Below are 22,702 nucleotides of genomic sequence, written 5' to 3'. Positions count from 1 at the left end.
GACAGGGGTATGTGCCCATTATTCTGTTTGGAGATGTGACCTTGGAAGCTAAATGACAGTGGTCCAAGAGTTACACTGATTAAACGATAACCATCAGTTCCCTTTAGCCATTCTGCATTACACCCTATAATTATTTTTGCCTTAATAAATATCATAGAATCATAGAAAATTAGGGGTCCTCAGGAGTACCATCTAGTCCAAGCCCCTGCTTAAAGGAGGACCATCCCCAACTAGATAATTCTAGCCAGGGATTTGTTGAGCCCAGCCTTAAAAACCTCTGAGGATGGAGGTAACCCAACTCCAGTGCTTCACCACCCTTCTACTGAGAGACCTTTTCCTGATATCCAACCTAAACTTCCCTTGCTGCAACATGAGACCATTGCTCCTTGTTTTGTCATCTGTCACCACTAAAAACAGTCTAGCTCCAACCTCTTAAAGGATAGAGGATGCTTTAAAGACTGCTATCAAATCCCCCCTCAGGCGTCTCTTCTCCAGAATAAATAAGCCTAGATCCTTCAGCTTCTCCTCACAAGTCATGTGCCCCAGCCCCCTAATCATTTTTATTGCCCTCCACTGGGCTCTCTCCAATTTGCCCACATCCTTTCTGTAGTGGGGGGCCCCAAACTGGACACAGTACTCCAGATGTGACCTCACAAGTGCCGAATAAAGGGGAAGAAATGTAATCATAGTCCATTTATTAAAAGCAATAATAGTCCACTTATTAACAGTAATATTAGTCTGTTAACTAATCTGACAACCTTTAGACATGAAGGGTTATGAAATAATTTGGGCTGTAATCAGCACTGAAGTGTAGCCTTCTGCTCCAAGAATTCCTCATGAGGCATAGGAAGGCTCAGCCATAGTCATTCATATTTAAGGAGAAAGCTGAGGAAGACTGAGAGGGCAGGGAGGGTCTACCAGGGCAACATTTTCTCTCCTGTTTCCACACTGTTTCAAACCTCGTCTCTGTGAGCAGCGTTGTGGTGGCCACTGGGAATGGATATACCTTTGATAAGACAGTTTTACAAACTGTCATTCAGATAGAGCCAGAGCAAAAAAAAGTTATTTAAAATTATTTTAATAAAGGTAACATCCCCTTCCCCTTGTAACCAATTTGCCAAAACAAACAGTATCCTTTATAATCAGTTTTAGAAACAGGAAACTAACACATAGGAAGCTGAAATACAGATGTGCCAATAAGTCTTCCACATTGTAGTGGATAGCAGGACAAATTCATTGACTTCAGTAGTACATGTGCTCCAATGACTACTGTGACTTGCAATTTTGCATGATGGGTGGTGGGTGGACTTTTTTTTTTTACTGTCCTGTCAGTGAGAATTCCCTAATCTCAGTTCAACCATAACAGTAACAAATTTTGTTCTTCTTGTCGCTCTCAGATTTCTCATCTTTGCCAGTTATTTATTTTTGTCCTGCCATACAGGTGAAATTGCAGTCCTGCCTCACCAAGTGCATTCATGACCACTTTCTCTTAAATGTTGACAATCTGACCTATTTGCGAGCAATAAAATACTTGTTGAAAAACATTTTGGTGAGGGATGTGGGAATGCCTGTCTGGAAAGGGCTGTAGAGTTAGAATTTGACTGGCCATCTTCATGGCGGAGACTCTCACATTCCCTCTGCCCCCTCTCCATCCTCAAAACTTAGGTATAAATTATTCCCTGTAAGAACAGGGAAAAATGCAGGTTAGATCTCAAATGCTCTGTTAAATGTTTGTGTAATGTCTATCACATAGGGGTACTGCCCTCAAGGTGTTATTGTAGTACAACTTACATAAAATATTGCATGCAGTTGTATGCACCTTTGTAGATACCACAGACTTCACATTACATTCATGTGCTCATTATAATGTTAAAATAACCATAAAAGCAAATCAGATATGTTAACACAGATTGCCTGTATTTAGAATGATTATTTCTAATGCTAATCAACATAAGAAATATACATATACATAGGAAAATGCATCAACATAACTCACAAGCAGAACCAGAACAAATGTCAATGTCATGAGTGTACTAGTTAAATGAATACTTCAGCTTTTTTCATTATTTTCACCAGTGCCCGATAAGACTATTGTTTAACCCAGCAGAATTGGTTAGAGCTGTACAACAGACACGGGGGATTAATTAAAATTATGATCCTCAATAGGATGCATTTTGTAACAGGAAGCATAAAGGCTCAGCTGAATTTAGAAACAGTCATAGAGCCAAGCGTTTGTGCTATCCACAGATGCTTGGAAAGGAATAGACAAAAATGACAGCATAAAAATTCAGTCTGGCTGGGACTAAAATTCACAATCATCTTCCAATTATTTCCAATATTTCACTGTGTGTGACCTCAAATAACATCAGCTTCATTTTTTTATCTGGCATTTACATAGTTAGTCTATGGCTTCTAATGATTCACTATGTAGAATATCTTGTGTGATCTAATATGTAACCAGGTATGTTGATTGCTGTGGGGAAATCCCATAAAACTTTAGAAATGTGATATTTATGTAATTGTATTTTTACACAGATATCTCTGGAGGTATGCCTAAAATATTTGCTGTTGGGCTTAGTTGCACATTCAGAAGAATTTTGTATCAGAGTTGGAATCAAACAGTAGAAAGCACCCTGCACACACAGTAATTTGTGAACAAATTAGGACTCTGCTTAAGCAGTACTTACATTTGTCTTCATGCGCATTCTTTCAGGCCCTTTCTCAAAGTTTTTATGTATACATTTCTAGGGATACTATAGACATGTATATGCACAACAAAAATCAGACTAGTGTACAGCATAAATGCTAAGGTGGTTCACAGAATGTCAATTCCTATGTTGATGTAGGCATAAGGACAACACTGTGCAACCACAGAGGCATAGGACAAGTTTGTGCCACAAGGAACCTGCAGCTTGAATAAGCAGGACAGACAAGACACAGTACAAGAGAAGTATTATTTTACAGATGGAGAACTGAGGCACAGAGACACTAAGAGTGAAAGCTTGACCCCACTGATTTAAGTGAATAGCAAAAATTGAACTGATTTCAATGGGGTGAGTATTTCATCCTCAGTGACTTGGCCATTGTCATGCAGAAAGTCTGTAGTAAAGCTAGGAACTGAATCCACATCTCCTAAGCTCCAGGCCAACGTCTCAGCCACAACCACAAGGTCTCAACCTTCTTGTAAATTGTTTTCTTAAACTCAGTTTCCTTCTAATTAATTTTATATATATGCTTGCATTTCTGCATGTGTGTGAGTCTGTGTGTGTGTGTGCATACACATACACATGCTTTAGTTTTTGTCAGGAGTTTGAGAAATAGGCTATTCATTTGTAAACCCAGAAGCTATTAATTCTCCTGTGGATTTCAAAAGAAACCTGGTGAAGGGGGACAGAGGGGGTCAAAGCTGTTAATCTGACACTGTGATGTCTCAGGAAGTGCAGAGCACAGGTTGTGTAGTTACACTCAGAACATAAGAAACTCCCTGCCTTCTACAGGAAGGGGTTGAGACCATGGACAAACTTATACGCTGCTTTGCAATATTATGAATGTACATATCTTTGAGGATTTTTTTTTTTTTTTACCAGAAGTTCAGCTTTAAAAATTAATGTGATTTTGTTGGAGTGGGACACATACCAGTGCTTGTGAAGCAGTTTGGGGGAGGGGGGTGAACCTGATTCTTAAGAATACATCAAGCTCTTAAGGAAGTAGATTGTGCCATGTTTGAAGATGCAAAGATAATCACAGTGCTGGGAACCGTCTTGTGTAGAGGAGGAAACCAAACAACAAGAGGAAAGCAGCATATGCTCCTGATTTCGCACAGGAAGCTCACAGCACCTCCTGCCAAAGTGAGATAAGAAAACTCCCATGGCCTATTCTGGACAAGGCCAGGGTTGTCAACCTTAGCTTCACACTGTCCTCAGTCTACTCTGCAGCCTGCTCCCTTTCCTAATGAGTTTCAGAACCCTTACCTCTATTTGCATACAGCGTGCCAAGCACAATAGCTTGGTATATTTATAACAATTGATGGGGAAGATTTCCAGGATAAGAGTGTACTACATGTCATTGCAGCATATTTTGCTGAAATCAAAATACAAACCAATTTCATGATAGAGGCTAGAAGGTGTAAATAGCAGTGTTCAAATAAAAAGAGTCATGTTTCTACTACTGAAAGTTTATACCGACATGCAAGGGCTTAGGCAAAGGATTTGTTCATTTATTCAGAGGTCATATTGGACTTTCTGTACTGTGATTGCGTCTGAACCAAAGTTCTGGATCCTGACAAGTACCCCTACACGCCCAACTTGGAACAAGTGCTGAAATTTATAGCTCAAATAACCCAGAGACAGGTACCGATATAGGAAACGATGCTGAATTAGAAAAGGGGACAGCAACTTTTCTTTCTACATCATTTGAATTATTCATTCCCAAACCTACAAACGAGAACCTGAGGGCTTTAAAAAAAAAAGAAAAGCCCTGCCCCAACCTCAAATATGATATAGTCCTCAAAAGACAGGATATTACTGTCTTGGCAAATTCATATGCACAGTAAATATAAATCAAGAACTTGAAGGCAGTTGATCATCTTATTCATGCTTCATCAGCTTCAAAATGTTTCTGTTTTTTATTTATTGTTTTTCATGGGGTTTAGGTACTGCCAATAGATAACTGAAGTTCTGTGAACCTCGCACAATGAGACCTGAGAAATGGTACAAATGCTAAGAACAAATGAAAACTATCTTTCAACACTGGTTGAGAAATACATGAACAAAGCATGACTTCCTTCTTACTGCTTACTGAGTTTTATAATGCAGGATTGTTTTCATCAGAGTTTGGTTAAAATTACCGTAAAGAAGGATGTGACCACAATTAATGTAAAAACAGAGGCTAAGAACACCTAAGCTGGGTATTGTGAAGATCATATAGGAACTATTTTCCATTTAAGCTACCAAAGAATGGCATTTTAAAAATATCAGGATCCTTTATGAAATGTCTTTTGGATAAGGGTTGGAAGAACATATGCTGAAATACTGCTTAGGAAGCTTGAATGATTGCCTGTCAGTATTAGAGTGTGTACACCTGTTAAAAAGCCATGGTATAAACATTCCTATGTCTACTGCAGTTCTTGGTTAAAATAATCAAGAAATAGGGCTCAATATCCTGGCTCAGTTGGATTCAATTGCAAAACTGCAGTTGGCTTTAATGGGGCCAGGTTTTCACCATATATGTCTAAAAACTTGGAGTAAATATTCAGTAAATGTTAGAGGGTATTTACAACTTGGTTCTCTTTTTAAAAAGAGAATGCCATTTCATTTGAGAGTTTAATCAAAGGTTACCATCCTGAAAGCCCTGGTGAATGAAATCACCTATTTATTTGTGATGACACACAGTGTGAACAGAAAGGATGCTCTTCTCCCCTTGACCTATTGCAGTTGTCACTGTCTTCAGTGCTCCATCTGTCTGTGATGGCTGTCTTGGATACCAATTTGTAGCATCACAAAGGTATTATCTGCAATGCCAACACCTGCCCACCAGCAGCTGACGAATTCTTCTCAGACTGGACTTCCAACAGCTTTCAAGTGCCAGTTACAACCTCTCTTTGCTATCTACCACTAAGCTCCTGAGACATTAAAGTTTTGCCCATGAACAGAATTGAGGGATCTACCAAAGACTCTATAAACCAGAGAATGGCAACTTGCAGCCTGAGTGCCATATCTGGCCCATGAACATGAGGCTTCAGAGGCATTTGGTGGTGGGGTACTTCAATACCAGTCACTTTCCCTTTGCTGTTGCAAGAAACCTCAGTGGTGAGCATTCTGCCCATGTCACCACAAGGAAAAGCACTGATGGGAACTGGCTCCTACTGCCTACCCACCCAACTCCAACCTGAACTGGGTCACTCTGGCCCACACTCCAAAAAGATAGCTGCCTGCTGCTGTAAGCCATTGTAAAAAACTTATGTATTAAAGAACAGCTGGGATTGTTTGACTGCTTCACAAACTGAACCCATAGGGTGCATCCCCATGAGCATTGAAGTGTAGTTTGCAGTACTGCAAACCCATTTACCATGTTGCAAAATGCATACACTGCACATGCATGTATTTGCCACACTGCTAACTAGCAGTGCAGTGGGCATTTGTAACATCAGAAGATCCCAGTGTTAAAAAAAAAACACTCCAAGAACAAGTAGGGTGGCACATGTGGCTGCAATGTGCACCACCTGAAACTGGAGCCTGACCAGCCAGAGCCACACTCCAGCTGCCGGCCAGGCTCTGTGCACCCAGATTGCCATTGTTGTAGCCCTAAGAGGCCCCATGACCCCAGGTAAGGCTGCCAACCCTACCCCACTCAGGGCAATTTGCCACATGCCAGAGCATGCATAAAGGGGCATGCCTGGGAACAATTAGCAGAGGCACAAATTTGTGCTGCTACTAGTTGTCCCCAGGGAAATGTATGTTCCTGCTCATGGGGATGTGCCCATAGGGTACATACACACATGCTAAATCAACTTAAAATAAGGCAACTTAACTCAGTTGACTTAACTAAGTTGAATTAAATTAAGCCACATTGAAGCATACGCACGTACAGCTCCCTGACATAATGGCAGCCATCTTGGGAGCTAAGTTGACTTAACTAATGCAACTCAAGATAATACACCTCAGAGGTGTTTATCTTGCACCACATTTAAGTCAACTCTGCTCTACATACATGTGTACACTCTGACAGTTAGGTCAACTTGAAAAGGTTAAGCTGGCTTAACCGTCAAAAAATTAGTACGTGTGTGCACCCACAGGGCACCTATACACTGACGGAGCTCTGCTCCAATGTGTGCTAATTAGAATGCATTGGAGCAGACATGATTAAACCAGCCTGCTCTGAGTCTGCTGGAGAGTGCTAATTAGTGGTGTGCTCCAGCAGCCTCTACGTTGTGTGGAGTCAGTGTCCCCACATTTTAAAATGGTGGTGGGGGCGGGGGTGCTTTCACACACACCAGATGAGCTTTAGTTAAAGTGCCCCTGCCACCATTTTGAAGTGCAGGACACTGAATTCACGTGATGCTGCAGGCACTTTAATTAAAGTGGCTCTGAAAGCCACTCTAATTAAAGTGCCGCTCCTTCACTCCAGAGCACATGTATAGATGCCTATAGTGCTTAGCATGGTAGTGGCAAGCATGAAGACAAGGTTTGTTTTTCTATAAGATGCTTGGTCTCTCTGCTTAGGTGGATAGTATAGCTTATCAGTAGCCATGTTGGTGACCTACACTGTATTTCTTCTCTTCCTCATGAGGTAGATCCTTGTTATTTCACATAACATTAAGAAGCATAACATTCTTGGCTTTACTGACATGCAGCCATGGAGTTAATGAAAAATTTACTGACACTTACAGGGGCCAGCACATCAGCTGCACAGTACGAATCCTGTTATTAATCATATGCAGATGGACAATTCAAATTGAATGTTCCTATTATGGTTACATTTTCAAGCACTGCACTTCATCCTGAACTATTCCTTGGTGCTATTCTCAAAGGCTGACTGCTTTTAATTTTCTCAAACAAAACAGGATTCTTAATAAGTGCAGAGAATGGCCTCAGACATGAAAAGATAAGGCAGGGATGGCACTCCTACTTGGACTATACCTATATATTCATGTCATGAATGCCAGGAAACTTTTAGTCATTCCATTTCTTTTTTCTTAAGTATCATCTCTCTGAAACAGCTATTACTAGCAGCATATCATGCAGGTGAATTGACTTATGCTTGCTGAAACTCTTAAAAATATTACTGTGCTCCCAAATGGCTTTGCAGATTATGATACCAATGGCCCCTTGGGGAAAAAAAAACAGACCTGGATACTTCTCTGACGTGGACACGTTGCAGTTCTTGAAAGGCACTTTTCAGCTTTTCTGCACATTTTGAAAGACCTGAGATTATTTTACCTTGGTTTTGTTATTAGGGAATTGTATTTTGCTCCTTGACACTGTTTCTGCCACACACTTCTTAACAGTCCTTGCAGACTCAAAATAAGATCTCATTACAGCCAATCCTTCCTTCCTTCCTTGTCCTTTGCTGCCTTTCCCCCCTCTGCTAAATCATAATCACTCTAATCTCTTGTACAGTCAAGTGACTCAGCCTCTCACTTTCCCTCTCGGATGCCAAACACTGCCAATCCTCCTATCTTTCTCCAAAGAGAATTTCAATATTTAGTCATACGGGGACAAGCCATAAATTTAGTAAATATGATGGCCACTGGCTCCCCTTCATTTGGTTACCACATCCAAAACTCAAGGTGTTCTGCAGAACACAGGCAGGTGTTGTTCAGTCACTCCTGTGCTAGTTTATTTTCTCTGCACAAATCACAGGGGCTGACCCAAAGGGTCACCTTAGATCTCGATGCAGAAGTCTGTATCCACAACCTTCCAAGACCTGGCATCATAAGATCCTCACCCTCACCAAAAGCTCAGGAACAGGGTATTGCTGTCCAGGGAGAAGAGAGATGCTTTTCCTGTGTTACCCATCTCTGGATTTATTTTACCAAAGGATCTCTGCCTCTGGTGTTATTTGCAACATCACAGTTGCCTCATCTATGGCCAAACAGCCCATGGATTACTGTTATCGTCACTGAATTGAACTGCCGCCCAAGGCAATGCTGATTCCAGTACTTCAATTCTCCTGCTCCATATAGCAGCAACTTCTTCCCTGTACTGATCAAAGTTGACTGATCAAGCTTTTGGTTCATTTAAGGTGTATAATGAAGCCTTTGAGAGCATTTGCAATATGTACAGTAGATTCACCAGAAATAATTATTCACCAGAGTCATCATGTCAATATAAGAACAGCTTGTGGCAAGTATCCTGACCTTAGTCATGTGAACACCAGCAAAAAATTTTTGAACAAGTATGTCAGGTCCTCATTTTTGGGCATTTTATAAGTAACATATTGAAAGTGATCTTTTGTAACATGCTCCCAAAGGACAAGGGCAATTTCCCAGCCATTTCCACAGGCATAGGTGGCTGCCCATTAATGAATATCATATTTTGCCTCACAGTGGAAGCTTATCATATAGGATGACCCACTTAGTTAAAAAATTTTTCCAACATGAAGCAACTTTGAAGATATTTTGCATGAACTGTTTTTCCCTCGTTCTTTTTACTTGGCTTAGTGATCTTTATTGAAACTTTAAGTTCTCTGTATGTCCTATGTACAACTCCACCACAGGATGTGTGCATGCATGTGGTGGTAGAAGAATATAGGACCTAATTCTCATTTACACATCTTTCACAGTGTAAGGGGGCATTTAAGTGGAAATAAACTTAAACAGACATCTACTTCCAGTGCCTTCTACACTGGGCTTTTGTGTAAATGAGAATCAGGGGTATGGAGTCCATAGGCCAGATCCTCAGTTGGTGTGAATTTAGACCAGCTTAAGATCTGGCCACATGTCATATTAAACAAAGGAATTTTGAACTACCTGTTTGTTAATGGTGTCTGACCTACTTTTCCCATCACTAAAGGCTTAGACTTCCCCTTCTTGAAAATAGAAGGTGGCAAGGGGAACAAAAACAGTCACTGTGGACAAACTAATGGGCATCACTGTTTGCAGGCATCCACAATTAAATTTGGGTGGTTCAGTACATTTCTAATTAAGTACAATTAACATTTGTTCTCCACTTGTTAATTTTACATACCTCACTGGTGTTCCAAACCCAGTTTCCTCCAATAACCTATCCAAGCACATCCTAATGACTCTGCATCTCATCTCTTTATTCACACATTGACATAAACAATGGAGAAAAGCAATTAGACTGGCTTTACAGACAAGGCCTGCTCCCACTTCCACTGATGCTGGAGGGAGTTTTGCCATTTATTTCCATGATGGCAAGCTCCAGCCTCCTCTATCTAGAAAGCAATAACAGCAAATTCTAAATGCAAATGATATCTTGGTATGATCCACTCCTCTTTAGCTGTGCATAAAATGCCCATTGTTCTTTTGTTGGAGCTCTTTGTGGAAGTGAGTTCAAAGTACAAAATCTAGGAGATGTTTTGGCTATAGGGCGTTCAGTTAAGTCATAAAAGGGGGGGCTTTTGCAACATTTAGATAGGTTTTGTGTTTAGCTTAGTGGTGCTCAACCAGGGTGCCATGGCACTCTAGGGTGCCTTGAGATCCTTTCAAGGATGACCTGGGTTGTCATGCAATGTTAGCACTATTAAGTGTGCAAACATGATTCACAAGATAAATACAGAGTTTTTTGACCTGTTGTGATTTTCTGAGTTCTTTGCAACGGAAAAATTACTGTATTGTCTCTGTAGTAAAAAAAAAGAGTGAAAACTAGAACTGTATTTCGAGTGGTGCCCCAAGTCTATCAAAGAGTGGTGCCAGTTTAAAAGGTTGAGAACTACTGGTTTAACTCTTCAGTGATCCCAATGAGTGGAGTCAGCTGTGTAGCAGTGCACTGGGATGTGCAGGTGGCAGCAGGGAGGTAACGAGGAACTCACCTGACCAGAAGAGGGCTCAGGCTGGAGCTTTATATGCCCAAAGCCTGCACTGGTTAGGGAGTCTATCCCCTGCAAACTTGAAGTGAGGAGCTCCTGGCTGCAGGGCATCAGGGCTCCTGATAGAACTTGTATTTCGTTAGGCAACTCTGTAGGCCTGGGAACAGAGGCAGGTTCCCTAGGCAAAGAAAGACTGGGTTTATACGCAAGTGGCCTTTGTTTTATGTTAACCCTTAGAGGGTTTGAGGTGCCTACCAAAGGGCCTAAGAGCCCAGGGGAGGGGCTGTGTGCAGAACCAAAGGGTCCAAGAGCCCAAGAGGGCCAAGTGTGTAGACTAAGATAAAGCTCTGGGCTGGAAGGTTTGCCTGCTGGGAGATGAGAAAGGTTTGCAAGCTCTTAGAGGGGCAAAGGGCTGCTTCTGCTCTTGTTTCTGTTTCTGTTATAGCCCAGGGACTTATGGCTTTTGTTACAGTTTATATCGGTGGTTTGGGTTAGGACTGTAATGGGTAGTTTATGGAGGTCCCATTTGTGCCTAAAGATCACACAACAGCTACTGTTGATCCCAGAGAGGGGCAGCATGCAAGGCTGCAGAGGCACACCGATTCTAAAGAGTCAGTTACTTGTAGTTCAGTCAGCGTGTGATGAGGAGGTTTTTTCAACTGTCCCTAGTACACTTGGAAATGTCTAGAGTCAAAACTCCCAAAGAATAACATTTTACCAGAGCTGAGGAAACCAGTGATTATACTGAACAGTATCAATATTCCACTATGCCTTCCTTGCCAAGCTCTGCCACACTAATTTATGATAAACACGGGCTCACAGGACCACTTTTATCAAGCAAGCTGTATGCCTGAAGAGCATAGCTTCTAAAGCAGTAGTTTTCAACCTTTTTAGACTCAAGGCACCCTTTAATATGTTCAAGGTATCCCTTATTAGACTCAAAGCCCATTTCAGAAAATGCCAGGTCTTAGTTTTCACTCCTTTTTGACTATGGGAAAATAATACAGTAATTCTTCTGTTGCAAAGAACTCAGAAAGACAACAGCAATTTTTAACACTGGGTTCCTGCTTGAAATCTGTGTTGATCCTGAAAATAATGTTTGCACGCCTAACAGGGCCGACATTGCATGGCACCCCACAACACCCTTAAAAGGATCCCACAGTTTCCTGCTTTAGAATTTCAAATCACATGGGTTCTTGTTTTGAGAAGTTTTCCCATTGACTTAAATAAGGGACCCACTTCATACTACTGCTCCTTCAGTCTACACATTCATTAATGCACTGTAGTTACTGCACATTTAGTTTAGTATTTCCTTATCAAAGTACTAACTGAATGCTCAGTAATTACTTTTACTGAGCAGTAGTGCTGGTGCAGTTTTTTGTGAAGGTTACTGTACAGTAGACTAACAACATTGTACAGTAGCTTATTAGCATAGTTTTTGACCAGCACGCTACTGTTTAGTATTATTAGGCTACCGTGCAGTAAGCATCTTGTGTGGACTTACCCAACTTTACTCAAAATAACTCTTACACAGAAGGAAAGAGGTTAAGGACCAGGTATATTATCATGACTCCACTGATACAGTCCTGTGGATTTCAATGTATATTAACTCCAGATTTGACAATGACTTAGAATTTTAGAGAAAGTGAAATTAGAGATAACAGCTTGAATATGGTACTAAACAGGCTGGAGATGATGGTCTGTTTCACTGGGTTTCCTGTCTCCTTTGAACAATGAATATTGGTAAAGAATGAGTACATTAAATATAATTTATCACCCTCATCCTACTCTTGGTCTCATCTTTATTCTCTGCCTTGACTTCAATTCTGTTTTAGCCTGGAGGTCTTTCCTGTTCCCCAGGTGTCTGCTGATTGGGAGGAGGGCAGGACTGCTATAAAAGTTTAAACAAATATATAACGTTGTTTTTAGTTTAGTAATGAGTTAATTTGAGCAAAGCTACTAAGTATTTACTGTCTGTTTCATTTCATTCTTCACAAATAGAAGCATCTATTAGATGACAAGTGCAGTTGGCAGCAAAGATAGGTAAAGAAACAAGCAGTCTAAAGCAGCAGAAGAACAGGTTAGCGATTACTCAGAGAAGCTAGATGCTTGCCAGTTGGCAGGGCCAGATGAGATGAGCCCTAGGGTAGGAAAGGAATTGGCTGATGTGATTTCAGAGCTACTGGGTATCCTTTTAGAGGACCTGTGGAGATCACATGAGGTTTTGGATGATTGGAAAGGACAAATATAGTGCCCATCTTTGAACAGGAAGGAGGAGGATCCAGAGAATTAGACCAGTCAGTCTGACCTCCATACCTGGAAAGATCATGGAGCAGGTCCTCAAGGAATGTATTGTGAAGCACCTAGAGGAGAACAAGGTGATCAGGAACAGCCAGCATGAATTCACCAAGATTAAGTCATGCCCGACCAACCTGATTTCCTTCTATGATAAGATGACAGGCTCAGTGGATGAGGGGTGAGGGTGGTGAAGAGCAGTGAATGAGACAAATCTTGCAGTAAAGTAAAAAGGTTGGGGCAATTTGGGCACCATCTCCAAATATCAACTATGAGAGGGTGCCACTATGGCCCCCTCCCCTCAGGAGTCTTTGCCACAGCAGGGGCAGCCCTACATGCCTAGAAATCCTACACAGCTCCATAGCGTATCTGGGGAGCAGGAGAGGGGGTGGAATTTCACTTCCCCCTGGGGAGGCTTTTCCATGGGAGGCACAGCCCTGACCCCAGAGGTGGAGTGTGAACATAGCACCAAGAGCACCCCTCAGAGAGCTTGCACCACTGCCTAAGCCTCAGCAGCAGCAGCGCAAGCTTGTGCTGTTATGACAGCAGTGTGGGGGTTTGGTCTACTGTAACCCCCAGGTCCTTTCTGCGGTACTGCAGCCTAACCAGTTACTCCCCAGCCTCTATTATGCATGCGATTATTCTGTCCCAAGTACAGGACTTTGCACTTGTCCTTGTTGAGTCTCATCTGATTGACAACAGACCATTCATCCAGCTTATTCAGGTCATTCTGGACCCTACCCTTATCTCCAGAGTATCTGCAACTCCACCCAACTTGGTGTTGTCCATGGATTTGCTAAGTGTGCACTCAATCCCACTGTCCAAATTATTAATGAAAATATTAATACCAGACCCAGGGGAACCCCACTTGTTATCTCTTAGCAACTAGAAGTTGAGCCACTGATGACTACTAATTGAACACAAAGATCCAAGAAGATTTTTACTCATGTTGCAGTTCTTTCACCTACTCTGTATTTCCTCAGCTAGTATAAGAGAATGTCTTGAGAAGCAATGTCAAAAGCCTTGCTAAACTCAAGGTATTTCACATCAACATGTGTGCTTAACTTCATCTTTTGTGAATAGTTCACTTGATTTCAAAATTAGGCAAACTGTATAAGCAGGGACCAATGTCTTTATTTGATGGCTAATTTTAACTAAGGGATTAATTCAGGGGTAGGCAAAATATGGCCTGCAGGCCAGATCCAACCTGCCAGACCATTTTATCCAGCCTGCAGGGCCCCTGAAAGATTTAGAAAATTAATATTTATCTGGTTCCTATCAAAGTTGCCCTGTGGCTGCTCCACATGGCCACTGCTGCCGTGCTGGGCAGCACAGAGGTGGCAGTGAGGCAGCCGTACAGCAACCTAGTGCTGCATGAGCTCCAGGTGGGCAGCTGCAGCAAACACTGCCCAGTGGCGGCGAACAAGGGGGCCACTTTCCTCCACACTGAGTAGCAGTTTCTGGGGAATGAACTGCTGCTCAGCACGGGGGAAAAGCAGCCACTCCTCCTCCCCATGGCCAGTGCCCCGTGCTGCAGCCACTCAGAGCCCTTGCGGGGCTGCCTGTGCCTGCTCTCCGTTGACACCACAGCGACATCTGTGACGCGGCAGAGAGGCAGGACAGCCCCACAAGGGCTCTGGCCAGCTGCAGCAGGGAGCACCAGTGGCAGGAGGGGGTGCTTTTCCTCCCACGCTGAGCACCATCCCCACTGCCACTGCTCAGTCCAGACAGACAAGCACAGGGTGTATAGGGTCAGGTCTGCGCACTTGTCCCCGCCTGTACCACAGGGCTGTACCACAGGGCTGGGGTGGGGGCACTGGAAGTAAGCAGGTGCATGGGAGCCAGCAGCAGCCAAGCAGGAGTGTAAGGCCTGTGCTGGTGCCCTGGGGCCAGTGCCAGCGGGGCCCAGAGCAGGGTGGCAGGAACACAGGGTCCTGGCCATCAGGGGCTCTATGGAGCCAGGTCAGCTCCCCGCTCTCGCTGCTGGTGCAGCCCAGCCCGGCTCCACAGACCCCTGCCAGCCCACACCCTGTGCTCCTACTGCCCCACTCTGGGCCCCACTGGCGCAGGCCCCACACTTCTGCACACCGCTTGCTTCCACTCCCCGCACCCCCCTCACCACTTTCCCCACTTTCCTGCCCACCCGCCTGCCAGCCACTCTACACTACATGGCTCCCATACCCACATCCACACTCACACAAACACATCCACACATCCCCACAAACCCCCATGTGCAATCACTTCTGCATAATACAGCACAAACCCACATAAATCAGGACAAAAATATTTTTTAATTAAATTAAAATATAATATTATGGATTTTTAGTATGTAATTTGTTTTTTTTCCCCCTAAGATGGCAAACACTCTTCCCCAAAGGAGTACTTTCAGGGGCAAGGAGAGGGACTTCCAGTGGCAAAAGTCAGAGGTTAGGGGGTGGGAGTTCCAGTCCCAAGATGGCAATCAGGGGACAGGGCACTATCAAGGGGCGGGGCTACCCATGCGGCCCTTGACAGCTTGCCAAAACTCAGTAAGCGGCCCTCTGCCCAAAATAATTGCTCACCCCTGGATTAATTCCATTCATACTATATGAAACAGTACAAGTGGAACACTTAAGTTTTTATTTCTATTATAAAAAAGTTTAACAGGGAGGGAATGGGTTATTTAAAAAGAATTGCAACAAAGCAATAACAAGGGCTTATTTGAAATATACATAGATTTCATAGACATTAGGGCTGGAAGGGACCTCGGGAGATCATCGAGTCCAGCCCCCTGCCCAAAGGGCAGGAAGTCAGCTGGGGTCATAGGATCCCAGCAAGATAAGCATCCAATTTACTCTTGAAGGTGTTCAATGTAGGTGCTTGAACCACCTCCGCTGGCACACTGTTCCAGACCTTGGGGGCTCGGACAGTAAAGAAATTCTTCCTTATGTCCAGCCTGAAACGGTCTTGCAGGAGTTTGTGACCGTTCGACCTCGTCATCCCATGGGGCGCTCTGGTGAACAGACGTTCCCCCAGATCCTGGTGGTCACCCCTGATAAACTTGTAGGTGGCCATCAGATCACCCCTGAGCCTGCGCTTTTCCAGGCTAAAGAGTCCCATGGCTCTCAGCCTGTCGTCGTAAGATCTGTTTTCCTGACCTCTGATCATGCGCGTGGCTCTCCTCTGGACTCTCTCAAGCTTCTCCACATCCTTTTTGAATTGTGGAGCCCAAAACTGGATGCAGTACTCCAGCTGCGGCCTCACTAAGGCCGAGTACAAGGGGAGAATGACGTCCCGGGATTTGCTCGAGAAGCATCTATGGATGCACGCCAGCATTTTGGTCGCTTTACTAGCCGCAGCATCGCATTGCAGGCTCATGTTCATCTTGTGGTCAATGATGACCCCCAAGTCTTTTTCTTCTGTAGTGCTAACCAACGTAGCACTGCCGAGCCTATAAGGGTGCTGCAGGTTTTTCCTCCCAAGGTGGAGAACCTTGCATTTTTCGGTGTTAAACACCATGAGGTTCTCGTCTGCCCATTTGCTGAGCTTGTCCAGGTCAGCCTGGATCACCCGCCTATCTTCTGGCATGGATGCTTTGCCCCAAAGTTTGGTGTCATCGGCGAACTTGGCCAGTCCACTCCTGACTCCAATGTCCACATCGTTAATGAAGATGTTGAACAGTATGGGTCCCACGACAGAGCCTTGAGGGACCCCACTGGTCACAGGGCACCACGATGAGTGACTGCCATCAATCACAACCCTCTGGGTCCAACCATGGAGCCAATTTCCCAGCCAGCGGATCGTGGTGGAGCCAAGGCCACAACTGGCCAGTTTGGCCAAGAGGTGATCATGGGATACCAGATCAAAAGCTTTTTTGAAGTCAAGATATATGACATCAATCTCTTCTCCCATGTCCAGGTGATAAGTCACCTGGTCATAGAAGGAAATGAGATTGGTCAAACAAGACTTACCCGCAACAAACCCATGCTGGCTGTCCCTTAGAATGTTAGCCTGGGCCAGTCCCTCAAGGATGGCCTCCTTAATAAACTTTTCTAAGATCTTCCCCAGGATAGAAGTCAGGCTAATGGGCCTGTAGTTAGCCGGATCCACTCTCCTCCCTTTCTTGAAGAGCGGCACCACATTGGCCTTCTTCCAGTCTTCGGGCACTACACCAGAGCGCCAGGAGTTTTCAAAGATCCGTGCCAGGGCTATGAAGCTCGCCAGCTCCTTGAGTACCCTGGGGTGCAGATTGTCAGGGCCAGCTGACTTGAAGGTATCCAGCTTCTCAAGGTGTTCCTTCACGAGGTCAGCATTGATGGAGGGTAGGGGATCCCCATCACCCAGATTTCCCTGTCCCATAGCAGGCATGGGCATCCCGTGGGACTGATGAAAGACTGATGTAAAGTACCTATTTAATAGGTTGGCTTTTTCCTGGGCGTCAGTTGTCAGTTGCCCCATCTGGTTTAGCAGGGGTCCAACATTGCCCTTGCTTTTCCTCCGGCTCCCCACGTATCTGAAAAAGGACTTTTTGTTGTCCTTGATGCCTGAAGCTAGTTGGAGTTCAGTTGCAGCCTTGGCTTTCCTGGTTTGCTCCCTGCAGGACTGGACCAGTGCGGAGTAATCCTCCTTGGAGGTGAATCCCATCCTCCATCCTTTGTAGGCTTTCCTTTTTAGCCACAGTAGGTCCGCTGGGTCCCTGGAGAGCCAGGGGGGTGCTGTGCCTTCTTGCTGCCTTTCCTCCGTGTTGGAATAGATTTAGCTTGTGCACTGAGGATCGCTTCCTTGAGAAGCAACCACTCTTCTTGAACTCCCATCTCCCTGTGGTCATGGTCCCTGAGGGCCTGACTGACTAGCCTCTTGAGCTTGTCAAAGTCGGCTTTTCTGAAGTCAAGGACTTCTGTGTTGCTGACTGACTTGCCAGCTTTACGGCGGATGGTGAAGGTGATCAGCTCGTGGTCGCTGTCACCCAACTTCCCATCAATCACTAGGTCACCGATTAGGTCGTCCCCCGTAGCCAGTACCAGGTCAAGCAGCACTTTGCCTCTCGTTGGCCCATAGACTTCTTGAGTCAGGTAGAGGTCATCCACGCACGAGAGAAAGCTTTGCGCCCGCTCAGATTTAGCTGAGTGATCTTCCCACGAGATGTCCGGGTAATTGAAGTCACCCATGACAACCAAGGTCCTGGAGCAAGCGGCCTCAGTCAGTTCCCGGGGGAACTCCTGGTCAAGCTCGGGACTTTGAGTAGGAGGTCTGTAGTAGACTCCCACTGTTGTGTCCCCTGTGCCGAATTCCCCACGAATTTTTACCCAGAGGGTCTCTAGCTGTCCATGCCGGTCGCCAACATCAGCTTGCAGGGACATGTAGCTTTCCTTCACATAGAGAGCTACACCCCCGCCCCTTTTGTCAACACGATCCCTCCTGTACAGGGTATAGCCCTCTATACCTGTGGTCCAGTCATGGGTGGAGTCCCACCAGGTCTCCGTTATCCCAATGACATCATATTTCTTCATACCTGGAAACAAAATTCCAACACCCTTAATGGCTAATGTTTAAACTGTTGAATACACGTTTTGGTCATTGGTTAAAGTTCATGTCTTATTCCATACTATAATCTTGGTAAAGAGTGAGTACATTTATAAGTATTCAGACCAAATAATAAAGATCCAAAATTTTAGTATATGATGTTCTCCAAAGACTTTCCGATAAAAGACTTATTATGATTTCTGTTAGTATGTACTTTACCTAGAAGTAAAAAGTTCACCTTTATAAGAGTTTTGCAGTGAATACTTCTCATGTTGCTTAAATATAGGAAAAGTTGATGTCACCTGTTGGCAAGATGGAGAACTGCGAGTTTTTATGCAGCAAATCTGGAGATTGCTGATGCCATCTATCGGTGAGAATAGTACAGCAAAGTATTCTCATTTGCATAATCCCCCAAAAAGTATAATAGGAAAATGAAGGTATGATCCTTCAAAGCACTGATCACTCTGTCAGAGCCATGGAAACATTTAAGTACAACATAAGTTATAGTGATTGTCCCATTAACTACAATACTCATATACTTAAAATTAAGCATTCACTTAAGTGTTGAATTGGCCCTAGGTGCTTTTCATTTTGCAAGACCAAACCCTTCATTAGTAGTAACTACTCATTCTATTGTTTGTTTCAGAGTTTCAAAATCATCTGGTTAGTCTTTATGATAACCTTAAGTTTGACACTGCTAAAATATGAGAAGAAATCCAGGTACATAGTTCTCTGATCTGATTATGTGAAGGTGCATTGGACTATCCTTGAACATGTTTCTGTAGAATAGTATTCCTTTTCAGTTTCAGAAACAGCCCATTAGGAAACCTCATAGGTTGTGACAACAAGAAAGAATCTTTGCAGAAAACATCTTACAGGGCATACTTGATTTTGAAATATTAAATATGTCCTGTGATGGATGGATGGATATAAAAGTGAACAGCAGTAATAGTACAACACGCACATTCTATCTATCTGCTAATGATGCAGAAGTATCACTTATGGTATATTTCCCATTAAGAACTGTATTTTGTCTTTATGTTCTTCTTAATAAAAAGAAATAGATTAGCAGAATTTGTATGTTGCCTAAACAAACTACAGTAAAATCCCTGTTAACTGGCATGAGTGGGGAATGAGGGGTGCTAGATATCTAAAAATGCCGGTTACCTGAGGAGCATGGGTTTCCAGATGGATGTGGAGCAGGGAGGGTAGAGGAGAGGAGAGTGGTAGCAGCTGAACATGGAGCAGGATGTGGGGGCTAGCGGCAGCCGCGCACAGAGCAACAACCTCGCAGCGTAGTAGGTGGCAGTGGTGGCTACCGCATGCGAACTTTACCCCCCGCGTCCAGCCAGCTGCCTGGAAATTCTGGTTAGTAGAGTGTTCTGGATAGTAGAATGCCAGATCATAGGGATTTTACTGTATTATAACTGTTGGGTCCTTCTGTCAAAATGTTCTTTTATCACAATAGTGGGAAAGAAAATTTAAGGGAATTTAAGCTTTCTTACCTTGCTTTGGAACGATTTTGTCTACAAGGATGCCAAATCCATGTAATTTTAGGCTGAGGAATACCATAAACAGTGCAAGTCAGCACTTGATTGCTGCCCAGTAGATAGAGATTAGGATCAGGAAATGATGACACAGCATTTTCATAAATCTGAGGTTTCACTGTAAAGGGCATAAATGGAATAGAAATCAGAATAGTCAGTCTTTAGTAACTGTATCATCCTGAAAACAAAACAACCCTCTACAGTGTAAAGTTAGGAAATCCAGTTGGCCACATCTACGGGCGTGAGTAATGCGACTGAATCTGAATTTGCCTCAGCTGGGAAAATGGCACTTACAAGTTAAATAGCAAAGTAGAAATGTACTGTGAACTTACCATTTACTATGAGTGTGACTGTTAGGTTCTTAGATAAGTTCCACTGTCGTATATTCAGAACTATAGTGTAATCTCCTGCATCCTCTTCAGCTACATCCTTAATGATTAATGAATAATCTTTAACCACATACCGGGCACACTTTTCAGCAGCAGGTAATCCATCTTTTAACCTTTAAAAGAACATTATAATATGGTGTTATTACACGGGTATTTTTCATAGTAACTACACCCTAGGAATTGAACATCCTTGTACTGACATTATCTTAAGCTATGGGCTTCCATGCCAGTCTAAATATGGTCTTCAGTAGCCAGAAGAAAACAAGATTTTTAAAACTAATTTTGCTGAAAAGGCCTGTATTCCTTTATTTCATGCTTCTCCTTAAGCTTTAGACTAGGATCAAAAGTAGCCTCTATAATCTGATATATTCTATATCAGTGGTATAGCTTCTACTTCCAGAGGGAAGGACTTAATTAGTTAATACCTATGAAGTATATTGAAGAAAAATATTCTGTGTATGAATATGATCTAATAGGGTCGTGTGAAAAGACGTCCAACCTTTGACTTTTGAGACTTATTCTTAATAATACATATGTGCATATGAAAATGGTATTTTTATCTGTTAAGATAACATTTTCATCTCTTAAGAGAAAACTTAAGGTTATCTCCTGTTGCTTATTCCTAATTTAAGAGACCCATTCTGGGATCCTTACACATACTAGGGTTATCTGTAATCAGTTGGATTAATCTAATGAGAAAAGTTTACTTATACAAGCAAAGGCTGTTAAATTCAGCCCCACACCATTCCTTCATCACCTCACAATATTTTCCAGGTTAAAGAACTCTGATATTTAAAACATTACTGATTTCAGGTGGGGAAAAAGAGCAAGTGGATTAAATGAACATTTAAGGATGAGATGTCCTATCTTCATGCAGATATCTTTAAAAAGTAGAAAATCAATGGAGAAAACACAAGCCATTACATATATATAGAATATATTTTCAAAGATATACAGTTCTTCAATGGCTTGCTACAATAACTTCATGTTATGTTACCAACAGAAGATTTTCTACTTTGGTGTCTCAGTCAATTAAATTAAGGAGCATGCCACTAGATTCTTACATTAGTAAACCTTTAGGGTTAGGTCCTGCAGGCCGTATACAAGCAATGGAAATATGATAAAAGACTGTATATAGATTTAGAGGTTTGATTTCATGTATTTTATAAGTCCTGCTTCTATATGAGTGGTCTAGAGAACAAACCACTAAAAAGAAATTTAAAAGATTTAATAATGGCTAATGACAGTTTCATTTGCCCCCTTCATTTTCCATTTGGATCTGTAAACTCCAATGAGGGAGATTAAAACAAAACACAAATGTTAGAAGCAAAAATAAATTCTGGCTGAGAGTAATGTGAACTTGCACAGTTCATGTATGTATGGATTGTTTTCCTAATCAGTCTTGTCACACACCCTTTGTTAAAATGTAATGAATTGAGCCAAAGCTATTGCCATTTAAAACCATTAAAAAAAAACCTTGAGATCATGAATAGATAACATTGTTTTATATAAAGGTGCTTGGACCAATACAAAATCTGCTTAAAAGATTTTTTAATATAGCATATTTGGGCCAAGGAAAAAATCTTAACTCATGAAAGTAGATATTGAAACTATATAAAAAAAATGAAGCCAGCCTCCACTGTTGTTTAATTTATGTATTTATTCTTTTTTTCATTTATTTTAAGAAAACTTTATTTCTTTCTAGTGGTTTCAGGGATTGAAATGAGCAAATATAGTCTTATGGTTAAATGACAGGTTCAGATGTCAGAGCTGAGTCTGCTAGTTTTCCTGTGTGACCTTGGCATGGCACTTAGGCCCTGATTTTTTTAAGGTAGTTAGGCCTTTAATTTCCATTGATCTCAAATGGGAGTTAGACACCTACATACCTTTGGAGATTGGGTGGCCTTGCTATGCCACCATTTCTCTGTCTATAAAATGGAGATAACATTTTCATAACTTACTAGCACATTGTGAGGAGTAAGGTCCTGCTCTAGCAAAACAATTAAGTATGTGATTTCCTTTTAATTCAGTGAGTAGGCAAATTGAAGTCAACAGGTCTACTAGGATGCTTGGAAGTAAGTGTATACTTAAGTGCTTTGGTTACTTAATTAGCACTAACTATTCTGAAATTCAGTTGGAATGTGTGATAAAACTGCACAGCGTTAATGATTTGGCGTTTGGACAAAATACTGAAATAAAATATCCTGAAATAGAAATAAATAAACCTGATCAAAGATGTTATACCACCTAAGAAGTAGCTCCTGTATCTATGTGGAAGTAACTGTAATCCTACCATACAACCTCTGGTGTAGGAAATGCCTTCACTTTCATTGATAGCCGATAGGACTTTCTGCCAGCTACAGCTTCAAGCACACTTTTTCTTCGATGTTTCAAATTAATAAATGTTTTATCTTTAAAAAAAGAAAAAAAGGAAAGTTTACATCACTGATTTTTACACAAGACAGCATGCTTATCACA

General features: G+C 42.5%; 1 protein-coding gene across 2 annotated transcripts in view; it reads right to left on the bottom strand.

Annotated features, from left to right (window-relative positions):
• FLT1 (fms related receptor tyrosine kinase 1) overlaps positions 1-22,702 on the bottom strand; it is a 155,907-nt gene that overhangs the window by 78,821 nt on the left and 54,384 nt on the right. For both annotated transcript variants that reach the window (XM_090028283.1, XM_090028293.1), the window contains exons 8-10: positions 22,518-22,635; positions 20,168-20,337; positions 19,794-19,953 (exon numbers count right to left, since the gene is read on the bottom strand). In XM_090028283.1, coding sequence (XP_089884409.1) covers positions 19,794-19,953; positions 20,168-20,337; positions 22,518-22,635 — 448 coding nt within the window. The remainder of the gene's footprint in view (positions 1-19,793; positions 19,954-20,167; positions 20,338-22,517; positions 22,636-22,702) is intronic.

This window comes from Crocodylus siamensis, chromosome 1, assembly GCF_052110815.1.
Source record: "Crocodylus siamensis isolate JL-2025a chromosome 1, ASM5211081v1, whole genome shotgun sequence".
Taxonomy (NCBI): domain Eukaryota; kingdom Metazoa; phylum Chordata; order Crocodylia; family Crocodylidae; genus Crocodylus; species Crocodylus siamensis.
The sequence above is the reverse complement of the archived record's forward strand: the minus strand, read 5'-3'. Positions and strand labels throughout refer to the sequence as shown.